The 23,571-nt window shown below is 41.7% G+C and overlaps 2 protein-coding genes across 2 annotated transcripts; one reads left to right on the top strand and one right to left on the bottom strand.

Moving 5' to 3' along the window:
* Window positions 1–1,906: 1,906 nt before the first annotated feature.
* On the top strand, window positions 1,907–8,929 carry slc26a10 (solute carrier family 26 member 10). Its single transcript, XM_071524887.1, has 18 exons — window positions 1,907–2,174; window positions 2,735–2,845; window positions 3,065–3,222; window positions 3,386–3,550; window positions 3,669–3,821; window positions 3,949–4,031; window positions 4,121–4,268; window positions 4,382–4,495; window positions 4,837–4,914; window positions 5,066–5,161; window positions 6,003–6,109; window positions 6,428–6,497; window positions 6,697–6,879; window positions 6,997–7,051; window positions 7,438–7,526; window positions 7,624–7,678; window positions 7,876–7,982; window positions 8,083–8,929. Exons 1-18 carry the CDS (start codon window positions 1,910–1,912, stop codon window positions 8,119–8,121), a joined length of 2,076 nt encoding a protein of 691 aa, XP_071380988.1. The 5' UTR covers window positions 1,907–1,909; the 3' UTR covers window positions 8,122–8,929.
* A 7,072-nt stretch (window positions 8,930–16,001) lies between these two features.
* Window positions 16,002–23,571, bottom strand: b4galnt1a (beta-1,4-N-acetyl-galactosaminyl transferase 1a). The gene is made up of 11 exons (XM_071524869.1): window positions 23,189–23,571; window positions 22,262–22,532; window positions 21,975–22,157; window positions 21,524–21,630; window positions 21,255–21,292; window positions 20,965–21,145; window positions 19,115–19,207; window positions 18,799–18,986; window positions 18,558–18,698; window positions 17,349–17,586; window positions 16,002–16,477 (listed from the first exon to the last, which is right to left on the bottom strand). Exons 2-11 carry the CDS (start codon window positions 22,474–22,476, stop codon window positions 16,269–16,271), a joined length of 1,593 nt encoding a protein of 530 aa, XP_071380970.1. The 5' UTR covers window positions 22,477–22,532; window positions 23,189–23,571; the 3' UTR covers window positions 16,002–16,268.

Genomic DNA, 23,571 nt, shown 5'->3' with positions numbered 1-23,571 from the left:
AATCCTCTGGAGCTGATCAACACAATGGCCCACATTCTTTTAAAGGAAGTCCCTTATATCACTGCATCTCCTCTCCACCAGAGACACATGAATTCTAGGAATACATGATTGGAGCGAAAACAACGCATTTCATTAATTAAAAACATGAGCGAGACAGAGGTGCATCACACTTTGGAGCGTGTCCAGCCAGCGCTTCAGTTTCTGTAGGCATCGCTGGACCTCTCACCCACACCCTGCTTGGCTCCAATCACACATCTTGAGCAATGTTCTCTCACTCGTGGAATAACAACAGCATGGGCAAAACTTCCTTGAACACTCTCCACTATTACATTCCTTTCTTTAATCTAGCATCAGCAATAATCATAATTGGGGTGAAATGGAGACATTTATCACGGCTAAATCATTTGACCCAACTCCAGCATTTTCGCTGTGTGTGGGATTACCAAACACCTCATGCTGATTATAGCTTTTTATGGGTTGATGGTGACATTCCATATCAAATCCATAAGGTAAAGATGATTTCACAGCCAAAACATTAACAGAAATATAGAATAAGATAGTTTAGCCTGTGTCTTATAGCCAAACCTTTTGAATGCAATAAAGTCTCTGCCCTACTAGCCAAGGTCTAGGCCCTGTCAAGCCCTGGGTGGTGGCCTGTGCAACAAAGGAAAACCGTGGCACTGCATGCACTTCTTCACGTAGCCTTATAGCACAGTGGATGGGAGAGGTTCATTCACAGGGCCTGAAACTGGGCTTACACCAAAACAAATTCTCCATTTCCATTGTAACATTGTTTGTATTCGCTGGATTCGGATTGGACCTCTCTTTAGATTGTGATCTCCGTCTGCTTCGTTTAATGGTTATACTTTGATATATGAGGATTTTACACACTGACAGCACCCAGCAAAGCTAGGAAATTCATTCACCGTTCAATGAACCAGACGACTGTCTCACTCATTCCTACAGATGACCTTCAAGACCATTTCTCTTTTGGTTTTTATCTGATATTAGATATCTGGTAGGCTTTTCCATGTGAAGCTATCTATTGCGAACAATGTCATGTTATTACCAACTGACTCACATCCTATATTTATCTATTTCATCATGTATTTATTCAAAGCTCCCTTGTATCCACTCCTGTCTTTGACAGGAACAACATCTCACTCATCACACACAATCTCTGATCAGAGTCAAGGTGTGGTTTGATCCATGAACCAGACTGCCATGTGTGATTGAGTTTCACAAGGGTCTCATGGGTACCAGACTCTTTCCTTATGGCTACACAGTTTAAACACCCAGCCATTACAGACATCCATCCTTCTCGGAAATGAAAACCTGTAATAACGCTAATAGATATGGTTTGAGGTTACACCTCAAATCCACCAACAATACTACTTTGATCTCCTTGGGCATTTCACAGTGCTATACATTGTATGACTTGTACCTCCTAGGTTGTACCTCCCTTGCAGCTCTCTGGAGGCAGGCCGAAAGGGAGGATCTTCAAACAGGCAGGGACTGTGCAGTGCAAAGGAGGGTGTGGGAGGTGGGGGAGTGTGTATGAGGAAGGGATAGGCAGATTATATGGCTGACTACATTATTTCTTTCTGTAGTAAACGCCTTTTAGCAGTAGGACCCAGAGGATCTATCCATCACCACAAAAAAACAAAAGCATAGGACAAGCACACCTTTATGGGGTCTCTGCCAGACAAAGATGTAAAAATCCTCCCAAAGTAGTTCAACACAGCAACAAAAAGGTTGAGCTTTGAGCCATGTCATTGGCTAAGAAGCGTCTGACAGGAAAGTACAATGGCTCCTGATGTCAGGGCAGAGTCTGCTATATATGTAATGCAATAGACAACATCTTTTCTGACTCTACCGGAGTGCTCGCATGGTAAACTAAAGGGACAAGATGAGTGCTTCTGTGGCCGTGTACCGGAATATCTACACGGAGGACCGCTTCAAACAGGCCTATGGCTCCGAGGAAAAGGCGAGTGGAAGTTTGCGGCTCCGGGAAAAGCTCGCTGGAAGCTGCAGGTGTTCCCGGCGAGCCTGCCTTCACCTGTTGAAGGAGAGAGTTCCCATTTTCAACTGGCTGCCGAGATACAGGTTAAAGAAATGGATTTTAGGAGACACCATAGCAGGACTGACAGTTGGTATTCTTCACATTCCGCAAGGTGAGTAAACACGTTATCAGGACAAAGTTACAATTAATGAGTCAACCAGTGCAAAACTGAAATGAGCTTACCGTGTCTCGCTCAAACTTCCCCACTGAAAGTCGGTAAATCTCGAGAGAAAGTGATGTAATTGATTTCATTTTCTGACTTGTTTTGATTACGACCTTTAGTGGCAATTGGACTTGAAATTTTGAAATTCTTTCAACTATTAAATTTTTTTTGAGCAGGTGTCATTGCAGAATCTTCAAATTAAAAACGCACGCAAATAACTACACCTCTTCTATAAGCACAGGCTATTCAAGCAAAAATATGAAAGATAATACAATAGATTTATATTATATTGTAATTGCCAAAATCTATATTGTCACAGTGAAGATAAATAATGTCGTTGTAGAAATGGTGGTGATTGGCAGTCACTTCTGTAACATTTTTTACAGCATGTAGTCCTCAAATCCTGCATGTTGCAACAGCCTTAGTGTGAGACACAAGGAAATATTATATATAGATGGATTATATAGATTATTGATAAGCTGCCTGTCTGATTGTCCTTCCCAAAACAGGAATGGCCTTCGCTTTACTCACATCTGTGGCACCAATATTTGGCCTTTACACCTCCTTCTTCCCTGTGGTCCTCTATATGCTGTTTGGCACAGGTCGTCACGTTTCCACAGGTAAGACTCCACATCACAGCTACTCCTTTTTACAGAAAACTATTGCATATTAATTTTACTGTGGAATGATATCTTTCCAATCAACATGGGTAATTGCTTTGCTGTACGGAAGCTACTATACATGGTCATGTTCTCTCACATGCTCCTTCAACTCAGTGTTGATCCTTATTCAAGTCTGTGTGTTTTCCACTGTTACTGAGATGACTTGTCTCTTCTCAGGTACCTTTGCTGTGGTGAGTCTGATGACCGGCTCTGTGGTGGAGCAGCTGGTGCCGACTCCTCTGGAGCTGAACTCCAGCTCCTCTGAAGCAGCAGACTTCGAGGCCCAGAGGATCGGAGTGGCCTCAGCTGTGGCGCTCCTCTCAGGGATTATCATGGTAAATCGGAGACACCAAGTATAGTGAAGTGAAATAATCTAAAGCAATAATAATTGAACAGAGGTGGCAGATCTTCATTCCTATTCTGCTTTTTGTTGAGACTAGAAGACTAGATTCCTTGACACAATGCGTTATCTCATGTTTTAATCTTTTGTGCCCCCAGCTCTGTATGTTTGGTCTTCAACTGGGCTTCCTCTCCACCTATCTGTCGGAGCCAATTGTTAAGGCTTTCACCAGTGCGGCTGCCTTTCATGTCACCATCTCACAGCTGCAAAGCATGCTGGGTCTGCGACTCCCTCGCCACACTGGGACCTTCTCCCTCTTCAAGGTCAGCAGTGCTTCACGATGAGATCTCGATGGTCTGATCCAATAGTCGGATGGAGTGATGCATGGGGTGGGCATGTGTCTTGTAGCATTGGCTCATATAGCGTTGTTTGTGTGTTCAGACCGTAGCGTCAGTGATGCAGAACCTGCCTCACACCAACATGGCTGAGCTGCTGATCTCCTTGGTGTGTTTGTCCATCCTGGTGCCAGTTAAGGAGATCAACATGCGCTTCCGGCAGCGACTGCGCACACCGATCCCTGTGGAGATCCTCACGGTCAGTCTGGCTATAGTCTACATCCGCTATTATGATTAATGTTAGTGTTATATATTTCAAGGCGGTATTTGATATTTACATAGTAATTAACAGGTGATCAGTCATGATTTTACTCTTTATTTTCCAGGTGATTATAGCTACAGGAGTGGCCTACGCCTCCTCGCTGGACTCGACTTATGACATTCAGATAGTCGGCCATATCCCGGCTGGGTAAGCTTTTGTAGATTTGTCAAAATTCAAAACACTGATGACCCCGTGTGACTTTTCCAGTGGCTTGACTATGAATCTCCTATCCTCAGCTTCCCAAGTCCGCGGATGCCGGCCTTGCACACTTTCCCTGACATTGCTGGAGACACAGTAGCTATAACATTTGTCGGTTACGCTGTGTCCGTCTCACTGGCAATGATCTATGCTGATAAACATGGGTATTCCATACATCCCAACCAGGTATAGTCCTGAAGTGATACGGCTACTTACTGAAATCTTAATTTGTCACCAGTGCGTTTGTTACAGGCAACCCAAGTCTGACCTCTTTGCATTGAACTTCTGTTTGCCTGCAGGAGCTGCTGGCTCATGGCATCTCCAACACTGTGTCCTCTCTGTTCACCTGCTTCCCAAGCTCAGCCACTCTGGCTACCACTAACATACTAGAGAGTGCTGGAGGATACACACAGGTACTGCACTCGTTACTTAATATAGGTTATGTGCATTCTGTCATGTGTAAGCATCACTGGCCACTGGTAGGCGCTTTGCATTCAGCGCTTGCACTCTGCCAGGCTTGAACTGTGGACCCTCATCTCATGAAAACCATGAAAATGTAATAGACACTGTCTGACACATGAAAGGGATCCAATTCAGATGGCTTAAAACGTAGGAGTGAGTTTCCACAGGTATTTTATATCACTTGTATATTATCTATGCAGGAATCAACTATGTGAAGGACGAAGCTTATGGGTCACAATGAGCCTTTTTTGGTCAAATAAGGGATGTGTGTTTTCTCTGTGTGTTCCTGCAGCTCTCTGGCTTGTTCACCAGTTTGGTGGTTCTGATTGTCCTGCTGCTGATTGGACCGCTGTTCTACTTCCTACCCAAGGTGTGTGAGAGAGGGAGAGGGGGAGAGAGAGAGAGAGAGAGAGAGAGAGAGAGAGAGAGAGAGAGAGAGAGAGAGAGAGAGAGAGAGAGACAGAGAGAGAGAGAGAGAGAGAGTACACTCAAGTCATTCTTCTCTTCATCTCTGTCCCCAGGCAGTACTGGCATGCATCAACGTCACCAGCCTCAGACAGATGTTCCTACAGTTCCAGGACTTACCTGAACTGTGGAGAATCAGCAAGATTGACTTTGTAAGTACAATGATTGATGTAACAGTCAGACATGGGAGTGTATTCTGCATTGTCCTGGTGTCCTTGCATAATAAAAAAAAAAAGAGAATGCAAGATAGATGGTTACCATTAGGTTAATAACTGATCCACAAAGCACAGCTAGTTGGGCTTTTTCAAAAACGGCACAAATTGGATGTTATCTATCCATGACCACTTGCAAAAGATACAATTACATTTTGAATTAAATATAGTGTTGTTAATTAATCTTTTATAGAATTTTTTTTTAAAATTTGTGCTCTTCTTACTACTGACTTCCAGCAAGATAGTCCTTCTGTAACTTGCAGCTCTCTCATCAAATGGTAGGAAACCACTGGACTTGACTGGTTGCAGTTGATGCTAGCTTAAATTCTTTGTGATTACCCCAAAGTGAACAAATGCTGTACCTCTAATCACCAAACAGCTTTGCTAGTATTGTCTCTTGTAACTAAGCTATTCACTCAATGGAAATTTCGCTACAGTTGTGCAAGTTCACACAGTATATCCTGCTGAGTGCGTCAGCGAACAGCTCAATGGCATGCTGACATCTTGATGATGCATTAGTTTAGAACAATGACTTCTACGTCATAGTACTGAGGTTACCTGAAATTAATCAACACCCCTTCAGCCAATCAGAATCAGGTATAAATCAGGCCATGGTATTAGGGGCTAATAGAGTACGGTTAGCACACCACATTAATCAGCTTTGTCCTTCAACTTGGAGAGTGCATGGCTGGAATTAACCATGATTTGCACTGACATACTTTAATTGTTAATGTTGTATCCTGATATGAGAATAACTTGTTGTGGCTCTGTGTTTGTGCAGGTGGTTTGGGTGGTAACCTGGCTGTCTGTGGTGGTGCTCAACGTGGACCTTGGTCTAGCCATTGGGGTGGTTTTCTCTATGATGACCGTCATCTGCCGTACACAGAGGTACATTTTCCATTCCCTCTGCACAATATGATGCACATCTGAATGTGTAAACATGAATTGGGAACATCACACTCATCGGCAACAATAATCACACTCATTACACCCTGTTATTGGAATTATAAAGCCCTGGAGGCCGCTGCATGAATATCTTCTTTCAGACAAGGCCGTTGAGAATTTCATCAGATTTTTTTCATGGGGTTGTGAACTTCTAAAATTAATTAAAGGGAAACACCACTTCATCACTCTCAGGCTATGTAGATCATAACTTATGCTATGTTGTTTTAATTAAAACCACAACAATGACCCGTGGTTCAACAGGGCTGGTTGTTCAGTGCTTGGCCGGGCCAGCAACACTGAGATCTACAGACCTCTGGAGAACCACAGCAAGGTGAGAGGACACTTGTTTGATATTCATGAGTATTAGTTTCTTCTATCTAACATGCACAAATATACAAATCCTCTTCAGGATCCTTTTGAAGCATATAAAATCTTTATTTGTTATTCCAAGACTAAGTGATAGCCATAATCTTAAAGGCAATGCAGTTATAGCCTTGAATGAAGTTGGGGTGGTCCTGTATTCCCCTCAGTGCTATGAGGTGCCTGGAGTGAAGATCCTGACCTACAACGGGCCTATTTACTACGGCAACCGCAGCTTCTTCAGGGAGGAGATGAGCAGGCTGCTGGGCCTGACGCCAGAGAGGATCCGCAGCCGAGAGAAGGCCAGGAAGGCCCAGGAGAAGAGGGAGAGAGAGACCGCCGTCAACACTGTGGTAAGACTGTTAGACTGACTGAAGGAGCTGCGTCAAACGGTTTACAGTTCGCATGTAAAATCAAATCCAGTTTCTCAGTGCCTCATTGTTTTTTCTTCCTCCCTGATCATCCTTTAGGAGAGAGGTGTCGCCAACACCTCGTTCTCATCAGAAAATGAGTTCTTCAAATCTGGTAAGTATTGAAAACTGTTAGGGTGGCTCTTTGTGCAGCTTGTTGAATTTGCATATGGCTCTAAGAATTCTAGAAAATGTCTGATTGTTCTAAAAGATATGTTATCAATTTAAATTAGGACATTTCACAGTAATAACTGCTGACAACTGCACTTATATTTAGGCATTTTGCCAGCACCCTTATCCAGAGCCAGTTACTAGGAGTTTTGAATAAGTGGTCAAAGGTGCTAAATGTCTCTGTCTCTTGTAAATGGGCTTTGACAACAACTGTACATATTTATCACCACTGTTTTTTTTTTTTTAGATTACATGTAATTACCTTTTTTGTAGATTGTCATGTGCTGTAGTTAATTTCAAGCAATGCTACATTTCAATTTTTTCATGCAGAAACGTCTGAGAGTGATGTCCAGGCAGTGCTAATCGATTGCAGCAGTGTCGTATTTGTTGATGTTGCTGGAGCTAGACTCTTTATACAGGTGAGTCTGCTAAAGCATGACATGTTATACATTACACAGTCATTTCTAGGTGCATAGTGTCATTGGAATTGATTGTTTGCTGTTATGCTTTTTGCAGATGTGTATTGAATGCCAGAAAGTTGGGGTTCGCATATATTTGGCAAACTGCAATGGTAAGTATGGCTCAGTATCAATATGCATGTCTTTCTTAATGATTTTCTGTATATTCTGGCTAATAATACCACATAATTTCAGGGACTTTTTTTTTTATAAGGATGATGCTTATCAAATTGATCAAAAATCTGCACTACTTGCCAGACTACATTGCATGCATACCTTGTATACTGATCAATTATTTCCATCCCCTCAGAGAGCGTCTTAAAGATCCTCACATCCAGCGGTCTAATGAACTACATGAACCCTCAACATATTTTCGTCACTGTCCATGATGCTGTGGTTTACATTCAACAGCAAATGGTGAGCTGGAGAACAGAAATTACACAACTGCAAGAGACTTTGATTTGAAATTACGTATGTGGTTGTAACAAAAATGACATTATTGCTTTATCCACCACAGGAAAAACCTCCAGAAAACACCACAACTGTCTGGGTGTGAGGTGGATGGTTCATGATGGGCCGTACTCACAGATCAACTCACAGATCAACTCACAGATCAACCTGACTAGTATCTGGGAAGAAAATGACAGAAGGCATTAGGACTTCTTTTATCCTTCAGTGTGGACTTCATGCCCCTATCCTGTATAGGGACTCCAGTATTTGGTCCTGTTCTGAGGCCAGATTGTCAGACTGTACTGTATGCCAGTGTTTAAAAAAAACAAAAGCAGTAGCCTGTTGTAACACTACATTATGAAATGGAGTAGTTATCCCATGACAGTGTTACCATTTTTAGGATTATGGCAATCTCTCATATACGTATATATTAGGATCACACATCTATTGGCACACTTAATTAAAAGTATATAATCTCAAATTCAGAGAGCTTTAGATCAAGCAAACAAAAAAAATTATTCCACCACACACAAATGTCATTCAGTATCTGGTGAAGCTGTTAGAAGAGACAAATAATATGAGTTATGAATATGAACATGTATGTGATAGATATTATTTTTGTATAACTGTTGTTCAGTTTTACTTGTCATATATGCTGGAAAATTAGGATAATGGTATTTATTTAGTTTCTTGTTTTATTTTTTGCAATACACAGATAAACATGAACTGCACTGAATACTTTCTTAAAAGATAATGTATATTTATATCATTTGAAATATGTGCTTGAATATGCAACTGTGTAAATGCCATCGCATTGCCTTTGCCTTAAAAAGTTCTTTCTTTTCACTCCAGAGAGACTGCACAAGATATTTTTGGAATGAGTTTTGTATTTTTCGGCAACTGTGCCATCCAGTGGCTACTTTAGTATTTTGACAATAAACATATTCGAAAACTGGAAATGAAGAGTCTCTTTCTTCTTGCTGAATCAAAAAAAAAGAAATTTACTGAATGGCTGAAAATTTTCCTGTTGAATATTCAACACAACACCAATACCTGGGTTAGTATTTTTTAAGTTTGGATATAATTTGGGGGGAAATGCAGTTGTATTTGGAAGTGGAATGTGAAGCACACTCCTCCTCAGGTTTGAAGAGAGAAGAAGAGCAGTCTTTGTATTTGGCGAGATACTGCAGACCAGTGCGTCAGCACTGAGATATGACATTCACCAAGTCTCGGAAAAATAAAGGATTACAAATGACAACAAAGCCCGATAGAGAGCAGATGCTGACTGCAGCACCCAGCAAACAGTAAAACAGAAAAAGTAGAATGACCAGGCCTCAGATTGCAAAGCCTATAGCTCTAATCTCACAGGCTGTTAGTTTATTTAATATGTATAAAGCTGGCATTGGTGTTTAAATTATGTATTTTCATAACAGTAAACAATAACAATCCATAAACTTTGCAATAAACAAACTGAATCTGCCTACAATGGATGAAACTTTAATGATCCCTGTGGGGAAACTGGGTAATACTATCCATAATACTATCAACACAAAGGAATACAGTGTTTACATGGTAGAACAGTATTCTAATGAAACATTTCCTTCCAACACCATAAGATGTTCCAGAAGCCTTTCACCACAGCTGGGTGAATGCCATTAGATCAGTTGAGGAGCAATGTTTTCACCTCACCGCCATACTGCCCTCTGCTGTCTGAAAGCTAAAGGCTTTGTTCCCAGTGCACACTGCACCTCATCAGCCATGTTACCTTGACCTGATAAAACTATATGTAGTGTGAGTTCAAAACCAGGGCAAAAAAAAGCAAAAACTAATTATTTGCTTGCTTGATGTTGGATAGCCAAGTTATTAATTTTTTCCAGTGCATATTTCAAAGAGGCCTCTAGACACTGCACCCTTTGGGTTTTCCCTTTAAAGCTCAAGGAGTATTTCACTAATTGGCAGGAAGTAGTCCACTTCAATTAGAACATGGTACACAAGGCTCTGGCCAAGTGTTTACTAAGCCAGATTCCACAGGCAGACCCACAAACAGGCACACACACACATACACACACACACACACACACACACACACACCCACACACGATCACACACACAGTCAAAAGTAGACCTTCAAACGCCTCCAGGAATGTCCACTTTGATTTATCTATAAAAATGCTTACAGGTAAGGTTGCAAAAAGGGAAATTTAAGTATCCATACAGCGTGTACTTAAAATCCTGTTACAATCAACCACCGTACACAAAACCTTTATTGAGGAAATGTGTGATTTGATTAAAAAAATAATAGTCAATAATCAATAGTCAATACATGGACCTATTTCCACCCCCAAAAGAAATTTGACTGATTCCAAAGTTCAGCAGAGTGATATGAAAAAGGATAAAACATTAAGTAACTCAGAATTCTTATTTCTAATTAATGCTATTTCAATAGAATTAGCAAGACATCCATCCTGGTCATAAATAGAAAAACACTGCCAGTTGCTAATGTGATATCTTACTGCCTGTCAATCAAAAGAGCATCTCTCATATTTGTAATTTACTACTACTGCTACTGCTGCTAGTACAACTAATAACACACAACTCAATTTAGGATTGGTTTTATTTTTGTCTGATCTTTTGTTTCCATCTTGTGGTGAAGCATCAGCATGACAGTCTCTCCGCAGCGAGTGTATACAGTTGGTGCATCGAATGACTTTGAATTAGTCAACTACAAACCCAAACAGCAGCAACGGAGGTATTTGTCAACATAATAATACAAAATAATTTATTAATATTAAATTGACTTTACGCAGTATCAAATACCACCAAGGTCCAAAAATACTGACATTAAAAACTAACACTGAAAGAGGATTTAATTGTGTTTTTAAGAGGTTGTTTTTGTACTATGAAACCTGATTAGAATTTGTCACGACCCGGCTCAAAGGAAGGACAAAATGTGGAGACCACACATGACTCTTTAAAGTATAATACATTTATTTAAGTAAGCTAAATTAAGTATGCAGTCAGTTCATCAGTAATGTGTGTAGTGTATGGATGTGTGAACATGTATGGGTGTAAGAAAACCAAAATGAATCAACCAAAGTCCAACCAAACCAAGTAACCTAGAGAGGAGAGAGAGACTGACTGCTCAGGCACCCATATATATGGATGAGCAGTCACACCAACCCATGTGTCAGCCATCACTCCCAACGAGCCACTCCCCATATCCCAGCAACCAAACCAAACAGGAAGTTGGTCTTGAGGCCTAGGGGCCTCACAAATTTCTCAATGTTTTGATTGCTAAAAGAAATCGGCTGATGTGAGACTAGTTTCTCTAAACCCATAGAACACAGAGAGACACTACACAGTTGTGCCGATGTGATACCAGAAATAAAAAGTGAGATGCAAAAAGACGTGAATTTGTAAAGCCTCATTTCAGCAGGTAAGTCAACATCTCTGTCAGGCATTCTTGATTAAATGAAGCTGCTGCTGAGTTAGCTTCTGTCATGCTGTTTGCAACATGCCTTGTGTACTTTCAGGAAGATGGGAATAATTAACAACAATAAATTAACAATAAGAATCCATCTTGTCATATTTTTTTTTTCCATCTCACTGAAGATGTGTCACACCCAAAGCCACATAGATTTATAATAGTCCAAGTGAGCACATATTTGAAATACATAAATATATTTTAGACAAAATAAGAATTTAACACAGTAACAGTGAAAAGAATAAACAGTTCAAAAATGAAATTTTCACTGAGAGGCCCAATCTAAAGTATCTGAAAGGATGAAAATGTGCACTAGCCCACGAACCCGATGCCCTTTTTCAGTCCAGGGTATTGCCAAACTGCAGCTCACTAGTCACTCACTATAGGTTTTGACATGACTTGACTTTGAGGAAATGAGGTTGTTGGCTCAGCTGTAGTTATATACTGTATGAGTCGCCACAGAAGTGGTCATATTTAGAAATTAGGAAATTATCCTTTCACAGAGCCATCAGCACAGACGCCACCAACCAAAGACACACACAGACAGACACGCACAAACACACACGCACAGATTGAAATGAGACGGAGTTCAAGAGGATAATAGAAGGGAGAGCGTGGGCCAGTAAAACTATACATAAAAAGTCCCAAAATTTCTTCATACTTTATTGCTTGATCTAAGAATTGTTTGAGATTGTTGAATAATTGTGTTTTACTGTTTGGCTCACTCCTGTTGAAGATATCCTTTGCCAACTTGTGATCCATCTCCAGCCATAAAATCATCTATAGTTCAGCACTAACAAACCAATTAAAGACAAACCAATAAAAGACAGATAAGAGAAAACAGAGGACTCAACAAACCATATGCAGTGCAGTGGGATGACCATATCATCCCACTGCATAGCTGCAAAGATTGCAATAGTGGCAGTGAAAATATGTGAGCAGTAGAATGTGTTTAGTTTATAATAACATCTTCCTGCTTACACTCCAGCAGCTGTTTGAGGTGCTGGAACCCTGCTAGAGCTCATAAAGAAGAGAAAAGAGGTCAGATATGCACACAGACTGTCCTCAATGCACACACACACACACACACACACACACACACACACACTCACACACATACACATGCAAACAGACACAAATACACATCTTTTTTAAACATGTTTATTGATGATATGTAGTATATATAATGTACAGTATACTTCTAACAAATCTAACGGCTCCAGCTGTTTTTTCCTGTCAGAGACACAAACATGCAGACACAGACACACACACAAAATCCGGAAATCTTAAAGTGACTTTTTCAACAACTCATCAAAAACCATTGATGAGTTGATTTACATGTTAGCATTTACATGTTCTCCAGTAGAAATAACATAGGCCCAGGCTCATAATGGCCCTAAAGATTGATGGACACCATACATGTCTCCTCCAGCTGAGCATGTACATGCACATTTTCGGTGTGCTGAGGCAACAAGTTAAGCCATTAGAGTCCCATGAGAGGGTCAAGCCTGTGTGAAATAAAACCAGTTTTTTTCTGGCAGAGTCACTGCATGTTACGCTGAAGTGTAAAAAAGGCAACAAAAAAAAGGCAAGGGAGAGATAAGACAGGAGATAGCTAATATTATGAAGCCTTGCACTCTTGCTACTTACTGAAAACAAGACTAGGTCAAAACCTAGTATATGGCTGGACCGTGTATGAGTGTGCCACGTGCCAGGGCCGACCAATGGTGTAACTAACTCCGCTGTAGACTGTTAATACAGAATAATAGTCCATACATCCATACTGATCTCTGTTCCAGCGCGTCCCGTCTCCTCTCTCCACCGCTGTCGTCTCCACCGCGCCCACGGCCCGCATTGATCCTCCCAATCCAAACGCCAGGTGTTCTAGTACCCATCGGTGCCGAAAACGCTGTTCGCCGACCGCCGAAATCTCGGCCGGATCACCGGGAACAAATCGGCGCCCAGCTATCGGCACTGGCCGGAACCGTGGCCCCAGGAAAATTCGGGAAGTTCGGAAATAAGCCCTCGGCATGATGAAACCTCCATGCTTGTTTGTGTCTCTCTCTCGGCCGACAGAACAGAGGGCTGTCAGGTGGACTGAGCTCATGCATATGCATCGAAATAAACGGTGATATGATATAATTGTCACGATGCGTCACCGGGTGTCCGGCGAACAGCGTTTTCGGCACCGATGGGTACTAGAATGCCTGGCGCTTGGATCAGGAGGATCAATGCGGGCTGTGGGCGCGGTGGAGACGACAGCGGTGGAGAGAGAAGACAGGACGCGCTGGAACGGAGATCAGTATGGATGTATGGACTATTATTCTGTATTAGCAGTCTATAGCGGAGTTAGTTACACCATTGGTCGGCCGTGGCACGTGGCACACTCATACACGGTCCAGCCATATACTAGGTTTTGACCTAGTCTTGTTTCATATGGAGATACTTCATTCTGCTTCGTTCAACTTCTTTCCACATTGCACGAAGTCAAAGGCTTTTCAAAATAAAAGTCCCGCGGTTGATTTTTCAATGCAGAGGCAACATAACACAATGTCGTGGTTTATTTTTTGAGGGGGGCATTTTAATCATCTTTTAGTATTTGAGAGGACATGTCCCCCCTGTCCCCCGTGCTTCCTATGCCCATATTCGTTTTTGGCTGGACCGCAACAGTGGGGCCAGCCCTACAAACGCGAATGTCTGTCACTGACTGACTGACTGAGTGACTGAGTGATCAAGTTACACCATTGGTCGGCCGTGGCACGTGGCACAACACAGTATCACAGAGCCAGAAATTTAAGTTTCGTTTTCTCCGCCGTCTAGTTTCTCCGCTGAGATCAGGAGCCCGTTTCTCCCACACAGTAAGCAGGCTGACCAATATCATGCATGTAAGCTGAAGCTAAAGTAGAATCTATACAATTATATCATATCACCGTTTATGTCGATGCATATGCGCGAGCTCAGTCCACCTGAAGTCCTCTGTTCTGTCGGGGGAGAGAGAGACACAAACAAGCATGGAGGTTTCATCACGCCGAGGGCTTATTGCCGACCTTCCCGAAGTTTCCCGGGGCAACGGTTCCGACGATGCACCCCCGGTGTCTGGCGAACAGCGTTTTTGGCACCGACGGGTAACAGAGCGCCTGGCGCTTGGATCGACAGGATCAATGCGGGCCGTGGGTGGAGACGACAGCGGTGGAGAGAGAGACGGGACGCGCTGGAACGATCAGTATGGATGTATGGACTATTATTCTGTATTAGCAGTCTACAGCCAGGGGTTAAAGTGGGCCGGAATGATCCGGAACGGCGTTCCGGCACCTTCGATTAATAAGTAAATAAATCTGATTGGCAGTTTCATACATAATAATGACAAGCGAGTTCATAGGGCTACCAACTCTCACGCACTGACCGAGAGACTCACGCAATTGACATTTTTCACACGCTCTCACGCCACAAGTCTATTTTCTCACGCAGTGAAAAACAAATTCATAACTGATAACGTCGCGACGTGAAAAAAGGAAACTGACAGCAGGACAGACGAGACAGAGCAGCACAGAGCAGCAGAGAGTTATTCAGACCATCTGAATAGCGAGAAATATACACAAATTATTATATTATATTATTATATATATTATATTATTATTATATAATTATTATATTGTAATTTATTCCCATGCATGCTGCTCAGAGTAATCTCAGTCAGCGGCTCTTCTGCGTCTCTCCCTCTCCTCTTAGGCAGGAGTGAGAGTGAGTTGCTATGGTTACGGGGACGCTCTGTGTCTGTCGCTCTGAAACTTTCTCATGATTCCCAATAATAGGTTTTTTAGGTTAGTATGCCTATGCAAGATCATGAATGTAAGCACCTTAATGCTGAAATCTAGTAATATAACATAATCTTTACATTTTTGGTTAACATTATACAGGGTTGCCGTTTCTTCACTTAATCCAAGAGGTTAGGTGGTGTAGAAATGCAGGAAATGCAGGAAAAATTTATATTTTTTTCTGCCCCCCCCCCTCCGAAACAGGGTTCCCCCACCTGCCAAATCCCACTTTAACCCCTGTCAACAGCGGAGTTAGTTACACCATTGGTCGGCCGTGGCACGTGGCACACTCATACACGGTCCAGCCATATACTAGGTTTTGACCTAGTCTTGCTAAGTTGGTTTTGAAAGTGCTGATAGAGCTGCTCCTCACATCTCAGGCAGGGTGTTGCACTGATCTGTGGCTTTTACAGAGAAATCTGATTTCCCAAATGCAGTGCTGCGAAATGGTATGGTGCAATCTCGTATAGAGGACTGTGTTCAAATTGCAAAATACTTAGCATGGTAAGCTTATCAAAAGGTACAGGAACTCATAATATACATTTTACTCAAGGAGTTATAGTAGGCTAATTGACTAATTTCTCATCCATTGTATTCAAACATCCTAGATTAAGTAAACTGGTGTAAATTGGTCCACACTACACAACATATACAAAACATACCAACACAACATTGTCACGTTTTGGAGCAAGCACACATTTTATTATACTTTTTCCACATGTAGGCCTACAAAAATAAAATTTTTGTTATTTACAGTGAAATAACACATGTTTTTTTTTAAACATAAACATTACCTGAGTAACCAAACCTTGTAAAACCTTTGGTCAAACCTCTACAACATATTACTTGAAACCAACAAAAAGTCTTTTCTGGAGGGCGGAGTCCTCTCTGCCTGAAAAAAAACATTGCTATTTTCCAGTCTTGCTTCAACAAATAAAGGTGAGAGTACGGGTTTCAGTTACTGGTCATGCATTTGAATCTATTCTTGAAGTAGAACACTTCCTCATGAATTTTGCTTTCATCAGAGGAGGAGTAGCGGAATTTTTCATAGGCCTTTTCTGCCTCTGTTTTGCTCCACGGTAGTCTGATCTTCGATGCGTGGCCTACGATGACGTCACTACAGGAGCCGATGTGGAGGGAGCCCAATGCATCGATGAAGAACTCTGCAGGGTCAGAAGAAACTTTAGAACAAGCTAAAGATGATTTCACACTGGAAACTGAAATAGAGTTACAGTGAAAAAAAATGGAACAATAACTGGCCCTGAAGTGAATCGGCTACTTTCACTTATACCAGTGATTCTCAACCTTTCTCATATCAAGGACCCCTAATTTAGTCCACATTAGAGCCACGGCCCCCCATTTGATGAGATTTTGTCTCTTGGACCCAAATCTGAGAATATTTTCATTGTTAAATATGATTTTGTCCAGAATTCCATGACTATCTGTATTGTAGGTAGAGAGATAACAGTGAAACTATGATCAAAACAGTCATTCTTCTACATTCTCTAATTGTGTTAACTTCTTGTAAGGGAAATAATGGTGAAGTTTAACAATTCATCACTTTGCTTGGGACCCCCTGAAACCCCCTCAAGGACCACTGGTGGTCCCCAGACCCCACGTTGAGAACCACTGACTTATACCACATTTTCATGATTTGTCAGTTTTAACCTCAAAAAATGGTGGGAAGAAAAGGACTTCCAAAATAGCACAAAATATAATCAAAATTAATGGATTGGAAGCACCTGTGCAACATCAAAAACATATTGAGCTCGAAATAAATAAATACATGTTCTCCCGCTCATTATGCGATATTGTTGATTTATGTGCTTTTGAAGCTTTAATACATTTTTGACGTTGCACAAGTAAGGTGCTTCCAAACCTTTTATTTTGATTACAAGTTTTAAACAATCTTTGCTGATGCCATACCCCCGGATTAATTTTTTTCCTCTTTTCCTAATAGCATCATCACAGCTGTATATAGACAAGAACCTGCTCACAATATAGCAGATAACAGGTAATTACAGATAGACTCACCGAGATGACCGCGCCGTGCCAGCCGGGGGTTAAAGCCCACCTGCCGCACCTTGTCCGTCCTCCCCATGAAAAAGTTAATGACTGCATCAGCCACCACGCAGTTGGGAAACCCTTTGATGACATGGTGGTAGCCCTGCCTCATGTGTATGCAGTCACCTTCCTCGCCCCCCTCTTCCACTGAAATGGTGTGGCGGTAGGTTGCGGTGTAACCAGTCACCTCTCTTACTGCACCGCCCACCTGAGGTCATTAACACAGCAAGAATGTTAGTGGGAGGACATACAGCGCACACACACACACACACACACACACACACACACACAGAGGAACAGAGGGAACTGACATTTAAGTAGTTATTTCCTGAATCTGACTTTGGGGTTTCTTACTTTTCTCTTACTTAAAGCAATATTCCACTTAGTTTTAACATGGGAGCTATTCGGCACTTGACCGCCATGAAAACCAGAATATAAACCCTAACCCTACTCCCCAAGATCGGATGCAGCAGGGAAGAGTTTATAGCTTTTGGATTTTTACTTCCCATTCATTTGAATGAGGCCATGAAAATAGTCTGAATACCATTGGGGATACCATTTAGGAGACATAGTTCCTGTTCGGGAGAGCAGATCTACTTTTATTTTGAAATACAAATTTTAGTGTAAACCAAGAACAGATATGCAAAATGAGGCTATTTTCACGGCCTCATTCAAACGCTACAAACTCGTCCCAGCTGCATCCGATCTTGGTGAGTAGTTTACATTATGGTTTTCATGGCGGTCAAATGCATGTTAAAACTAAGTGGAATATTGCTTTAAGAACACATTTCATGCATGAGGCCCGTTATCCATTTCATCAGTTGAAAACAGCAAAGCTGCTGTAAAGAACAATGTCACAAACATTTCGCCCTAGTTTCAAAAGGGAAACTGTGGTTAACAGCATGCTAACTGACAAGGAAAGCAGTTAGCTAAGGTGTCGGCATCAAAGTAGCAGAGCAAGCGATTTGCATATTGAAAACACATAAGACAGTCTGTAAAATGGATGACACACTGGAGCAAAAGACTGAATGAAATAAAGTACATTTGTTTTAGCAATTGTGTATCAAAGAAGCAGAAGCAAACAAATTGCTAAATTGTAATTATACAGCATGTTCACAATAGCATTGGATGTACAGTATGTGTAGTTTTCACACTCTTGAAAACAAAGGCTCTCCTCACCAGGTCCAGGCTGGTCTTCTCTAGGATGTCCACCATCTTCTCCAGCTTGGTGCTTGCAGTGAAGATGAAGTCATCATCCGCCCACAGCACATACTTTGTGCTCACCTGAGACACTGCCAGGTTCCTTCCCGCAAACCAACCCTATACAGGTGAAAGGGGTCAACAGTTAGGAAACACACCAACTGTGCCATTTTCTGATCATACCTAACAAAGCTCCATGTCTATCTGCAAGCTTCTTTACCTTTCCAAATGGCATGATGTAATGCTCAATGTGAGGTCCGGTTACTGGATTAGGGTGTTCATTATCATCTGCTACCACTATGGTGACGGTGGGGTAGTATTGCCGTATGCTGTCGATAAGATCTTGGAGTTTATCATAGCGGAGGAAGGTCTTGGTTGCTATGGTGACAAGGGCACTAATATTGTATTCTAAGGGGAAACGAAAAAGACAGAGAAAATAAACCTAAAGTGAAACCATTATATTTAGACCTTGAGTGACATTCAAAACACTTTGAATCAAATATATAGGGATGATAGTGATAGAAATGGCCACAAACCTCCGTGGGATCCAGAGTTGTAAAGTTTTGGGGTGGCACTATGTCCGACTTTAATGGTGAAAACTGACTGGTGTCCTTCAGTTGCAAACTGAACTGCAGAACAGAGCAACAAATCTAGCTTTCAGATTACAGGGAGATTATGAAACATCATCATATGTGTCTTTTGCTTGCTCAAAGGTTAAATCACTGGCAAATTTGTTTTCCTCCATGAAATAATTTTCTGAGCAATTCTTCAACTCTAAACCAGAGACACTCAGTTTCTGTGCATTTTTCAAGGTTTTTGCTCATTCCTGTCAAAGAACAAGGAAATGCTTTGAAGTTCAACACAGTAATCATACATTTTGTCAGACTGGAAAATCATCCAGTCATTCACTCCATTTCATCACAATTACGCGATTTTGAGTTCACTACTATCACACCAAACCATTAAAGAAACTGTTCTTTGCCTCTTAATTCTATGATAACTGCCACACCAAGTTGGGCCACACCTCCATTTGTCAATCCATTAGCTTGCTGCTTATCTAGGTCAGAGGCACAGTGGCAAAATGGCAAGCAGATATATTCCCTCCAGCGAGTCCTGGGTTGCCCCTGGGTCTCTGTGCCCGGTACGCCTCCAAAAGGTAGGAACTCGGACAGCATCCTTACCAGGTGCCCCAACCATCTCAACTGGCTCCTCTCGATGCAGAGAAGCAGTGCCTATTGGTAAGCATGCCACTTTGCATTCCTCAGCTCACATGCTCTGATCATGAACAAATATTTATTGAATGATTACACACAAGAGGATATCCAACATCAATTTTACCATTAAATCATATTCATCCAGTTCCCCATTGAAACTGGGGTTATCCCATTGTAAACAGTCACTCTGTTTGCCCTGTGATTTTGACATTTTGCATTCAAAATACCATGTGGGTGCAGGCTTAGTTGAGCTATAAAGACAGATTTCACTGCATAACATTATATTTATCAGCTAGGACATCACAATATTTTTGACCAAATACCTCGATAGCGATATTGCGACAATATTGTAGGGATGACTATTGGTGCTTTCACAAAATATTTACGCAATGAGATTTTTGATAAATAATCATCAGTAATGTGGATATAATGACTAAGTGGATAAAGGCTAATAATAGAACAACTAGAACAGTCTGGTAAGTTCAGAAAATGACATCACTTTACTGTAATGCAGCCTTTAAAACCAGGAAAAGACAACACTTATGCCATATCACGATATTACGATATCCAAAATCTAAGACGATATCTAGTGTCATATCACGATATCGATATAATATCGATATATTGCCCAGCCCTAACGCCATCCAGATAGAACTTTATAATTCCAAACTCACAAACATAAGTATTCCCGTAGCCGCCCCGGCTCCTTGTCACTCAGGACAATTCCTGCGTAGGAGAGAGAGAGACCCCCCCCCACCCCCCCTCCCCTCCATATCGAGGAGTTTGTTGACAGAGCTGACAGTGTGCATGGAGGTGAGCCCAACTATATTTAACTGGTACTTCAACCTCGTGCACAAGCTTTGGCACTTTCCCCCCCCAAGAGAGATTATGTTCCATATATTGAAAGCCAGTTTCTGCTTCCAAGGTCTGCCTCATCTAAGCCTGCCTCACCCCTGTCCTTTGCCCCGCAGCGATTGCACCAGATGGTGAGTGCGCACAAGGCATCTAAATTTAAATTTTATCCTTTGTTATTTTTGTATTGTCAACTGATAAAAAAAAAGAACCCTACATCGATAAACACTTCCTGATACTACTTACCCTACCCCACACAACACACATACACACATCATCCTACTCTCAGCATACACACAGTATCTGCAAGATAGCCTTACTTGTGTCTGCAGTCCTGGGGTGGAACACAGTGTTTGTGTATGTGACAAACTGTAGCTGCCTGTTCAGACGGGAGAGAAGGGGACTTGATAGTGTCATGTTCCTCTCTCCCGCTCCTTCAATGGAGACACCGTCTACAGTAGCTGCCACATCAAATGTCCCCAATGCCGCTGTCAAGTACACCTGTTACACCATTCATATGGTTTTGAGGGAACAATAACAAGAGATCAACATTTATGTAGAAGAAATTGGTATGTTGATCATGATGGAAACCCAAAAATGGAGAATGTACCATGTGTCTAGATCTTGGTTTTTCTTTAAGACCCAAACCTATGACAAGAGAACAACTGTCATTAGAGAGATCAACATGGGATGGACACTAGAAATGCACAACAACAGATCAACAGAAATTTTCAACAAAGTACTTTATTTCAAAATTGGATGACTGATGGTGATATCTTTTGATCAACTGATAGCTAATGCTACCACAAAAGTAGGTTGTGGTAGGTATATCGTTTATCTTCAATGTCAAATATTGCACAATGGTAGATATGCTCTCACCAGGAATAATGATTGTTTTGAGGGGTCGCACCTCGACACCCTGGGTGGGGTAGTGAAGAGGACTGTTGGCGTCAGCTATAATAAGCAGGTCTGCAGGAGTGTAGGACCTTCACATAAAACTCCACATTAGACAGGAAAATAACTGCACTGCTACATCACCAGGCAATAAATACCATTCTGCCCACCAGTGCTATTCATCAACTTCCAGTATCCAAATTCATTAGTAAGCCTTGTGGCTCAAAGCACCGATCCTTAATCCACAAAAAAGCAGGCAGTAGCCCACAGAAAGACTAGATGTAGATTTAGAGGCACTTTTTTGGTCTTATTGGCGACACTCATGACACAAGAACTAAAAGAATGTGGGACCCTAGCTGACAGGCACCAGAAAATGTACATGATTACACAAGAGTGTTCACTGATAGCCATGAATGTGTCACTGTCTGTACTTTACCTCCTCTGAAAGCTGCTGTACTCCTGAGCCCTGCGACTTTTTACCCCCTCAGGATCAGGATCGGAGCCCAAGAATGCAAGATCGAGGTTGTGGGCCCACACACGTGGGAAAAACAGATAGGAGAATGGGAGGTGAACGGTTTCCTTATCTGCCTCGCATACACACACATTTTGTGCCAAGTGACTGTGAGAGAAACAAGGTATCGAAAGAGTCGAAAAGGAATGGGTCAAAATAAGAATTCAGAGCAGGACTTAGATAAACAAAAGTAAGCCTGAGTCATAACACACCATGCCACATCCTCCTTTATATGGTAGGGAATGTCATGATAGCCACTGATGAAGTCTTTCATTTTCTTCTGAAGGAGCTTCTCTATGGTGCACCCCACTCTTGGCCGTATGTCAACTCCTGAGCTGGCCCCAGGACTCCAGGTGTGTAACAGGGCGACCAGCAGGAGTCCACTGACCAAAATCAGTCCAAAAACCTTCTTAGAGATGGCTCGCATCTCAGATGCAGATACAAAGCAATGTGACAAAGAGACAGGTCTTGTGTCATAGGGCTCTGCAAAAAAAAGGGGGATGTGAAACACCAGTCTCATGTTTGTTGTGGGTATTGTATTGCATTTGTATGGACATAACCTGGACTTCTATTTTGTAATTAACTTCTTGTTCCGTTGTCTTGATTGCCACAGTCACAGTGACTCACCCAATTTTTCAACCCAGCCTTCATTCTTCAACCTGGCCTACCTTTCACCTAGCACACTCATATTATTTCCACTATTTATTTTAATTTCTTTATTATTCTCTCCAAAAATGTTTAACTGTAACTTCTTCCACATACTTTCAACTAGATTCCATTCAGACTTTACAATGTATTGTGAAAAAGGGGGTGCAACTCAATATTAGGAAAGGGTTTCTAATGTTTTAATACTTTGACAGACACACACCTCAACTCTCATGTGGACTGACAAGTCTTTGGTATTTGTTTTAATGATATGCATATCTGTCTGCTTGTCTGTCTGTCTCTCTCTCTCTCTGAGTGCCTGTGGGCCTATGAAATTATTGTGATAATACGAAACAAACTTCTTATTCTCTGTATTGCCTGAATATATTATTTCAGTTCATAAAGGGAAAAGGGAACCATGAGATAGTTATTTTGCTGCGATGCAAAACAGTCGCAAATGTAAATCAGAACGAATAAAAAAAACAATAACTTACTGTTGCCGTTTCCGTGGCATGAATGTGGCACGTCCCGTTAATGCTTCAAAAACACCTATTCCTTATCGAGCCACTTTTTCAGACTCTCGCTATAGACGGCCGAGTTTGGTCCGAGTGAGGCGAAGACAAAGAGAGGGGCAGAGAGGTAAGAAATAAACCGCTGTAGACTTTTGGTTCGGCCGCTCCTCTGATTTCCATGCGTCAACTTTGGGCCAAAGTATTTTGCATCATCACACAAGTCACTACTCTGTCATCTGTCACTGGAAATAAATTTGAATTGTGTCAATGTAAAATGGCAGAGACAGTTTCCAGTTCAGCCAGTTTAACTTTTACAGTTCTTGGTTTACTCCTCGGATTGACTCACAAAATCATGCCCGCCTATC

This window comes from Centroberyx affinis, unplaced genomic scaffold (genome assembly GCF_046629955.1).
Source record: "Centroberyx affinis isolate AG114_WGS23_722 - 3 ecotype Tasmania unplaced genomic scaffold, CSIRO-AGI_Caff_v1 ptg001245l_1, whole genome shotgun sequence".
Lineage (NCBI taxonomy): Eukaryota > Metazoa > Chordata > Actinopteri > Beryciformes > Berycidae > Centroberyx > Centroberyx affinis.
The sequence above is the reverse complement of the archived record's forward strand: the minus strand, read 5'-3'. Positions and strand labels throughout refer to the sequence as shown.

What these genes read in the sequence shown, in the direction of transcription:
- slc26a10 (XM_071524887.1), top strand. Translation starts at nt 1,910, where the DNA reads ATGAGTGCTTCTGTGGCCGTGTACCGGAATATCTACACGGAGGACCGC. An exon ending in GTGCTGGAGGATACACACAG is followed by an intron (nt 4,496 to 4,836) that starts GTACTGCACTCG and finishes GTGTTCCTGCAG; the next exon opens with CTCTCTGGCTTGTTCACCAG. An exon ending in GTCATCTGCCGTACACAGAG is followed by an intron (nt 6,110 to 6,427) that starts GTACATTTTCCA and finishes GTGGTTCAACAG; the next exon opens with GGCTGGTTGTTCAGTGCTTG.
- b4galnt1a (XM_071524869.1), bottom strand. Translation starts at nt 22,476, where the DNA reads ATGCGAGCCATCTCTAAGAAGGTTTTTGGACTGATTTTGGTCAGTGGA. An exon ending in TACAGCAGCTTTCAGAGGAG is followed by an intron (nt 21,631 to 21,974) that starts GTAAAGTACAGA and finishes TTTTATGTGAAG; the next exon opens with GTCCTACACTCCTGCAGACC. An exon ending in GGCACGGCGCGGTCATCTCG is followed by an intron (nt 16,478 to 17,348) that starts GTGAGTCTATCT and finishes CTGACCCTGCAG; the next exon opens with AGTTCTTCATCGATGCATTG.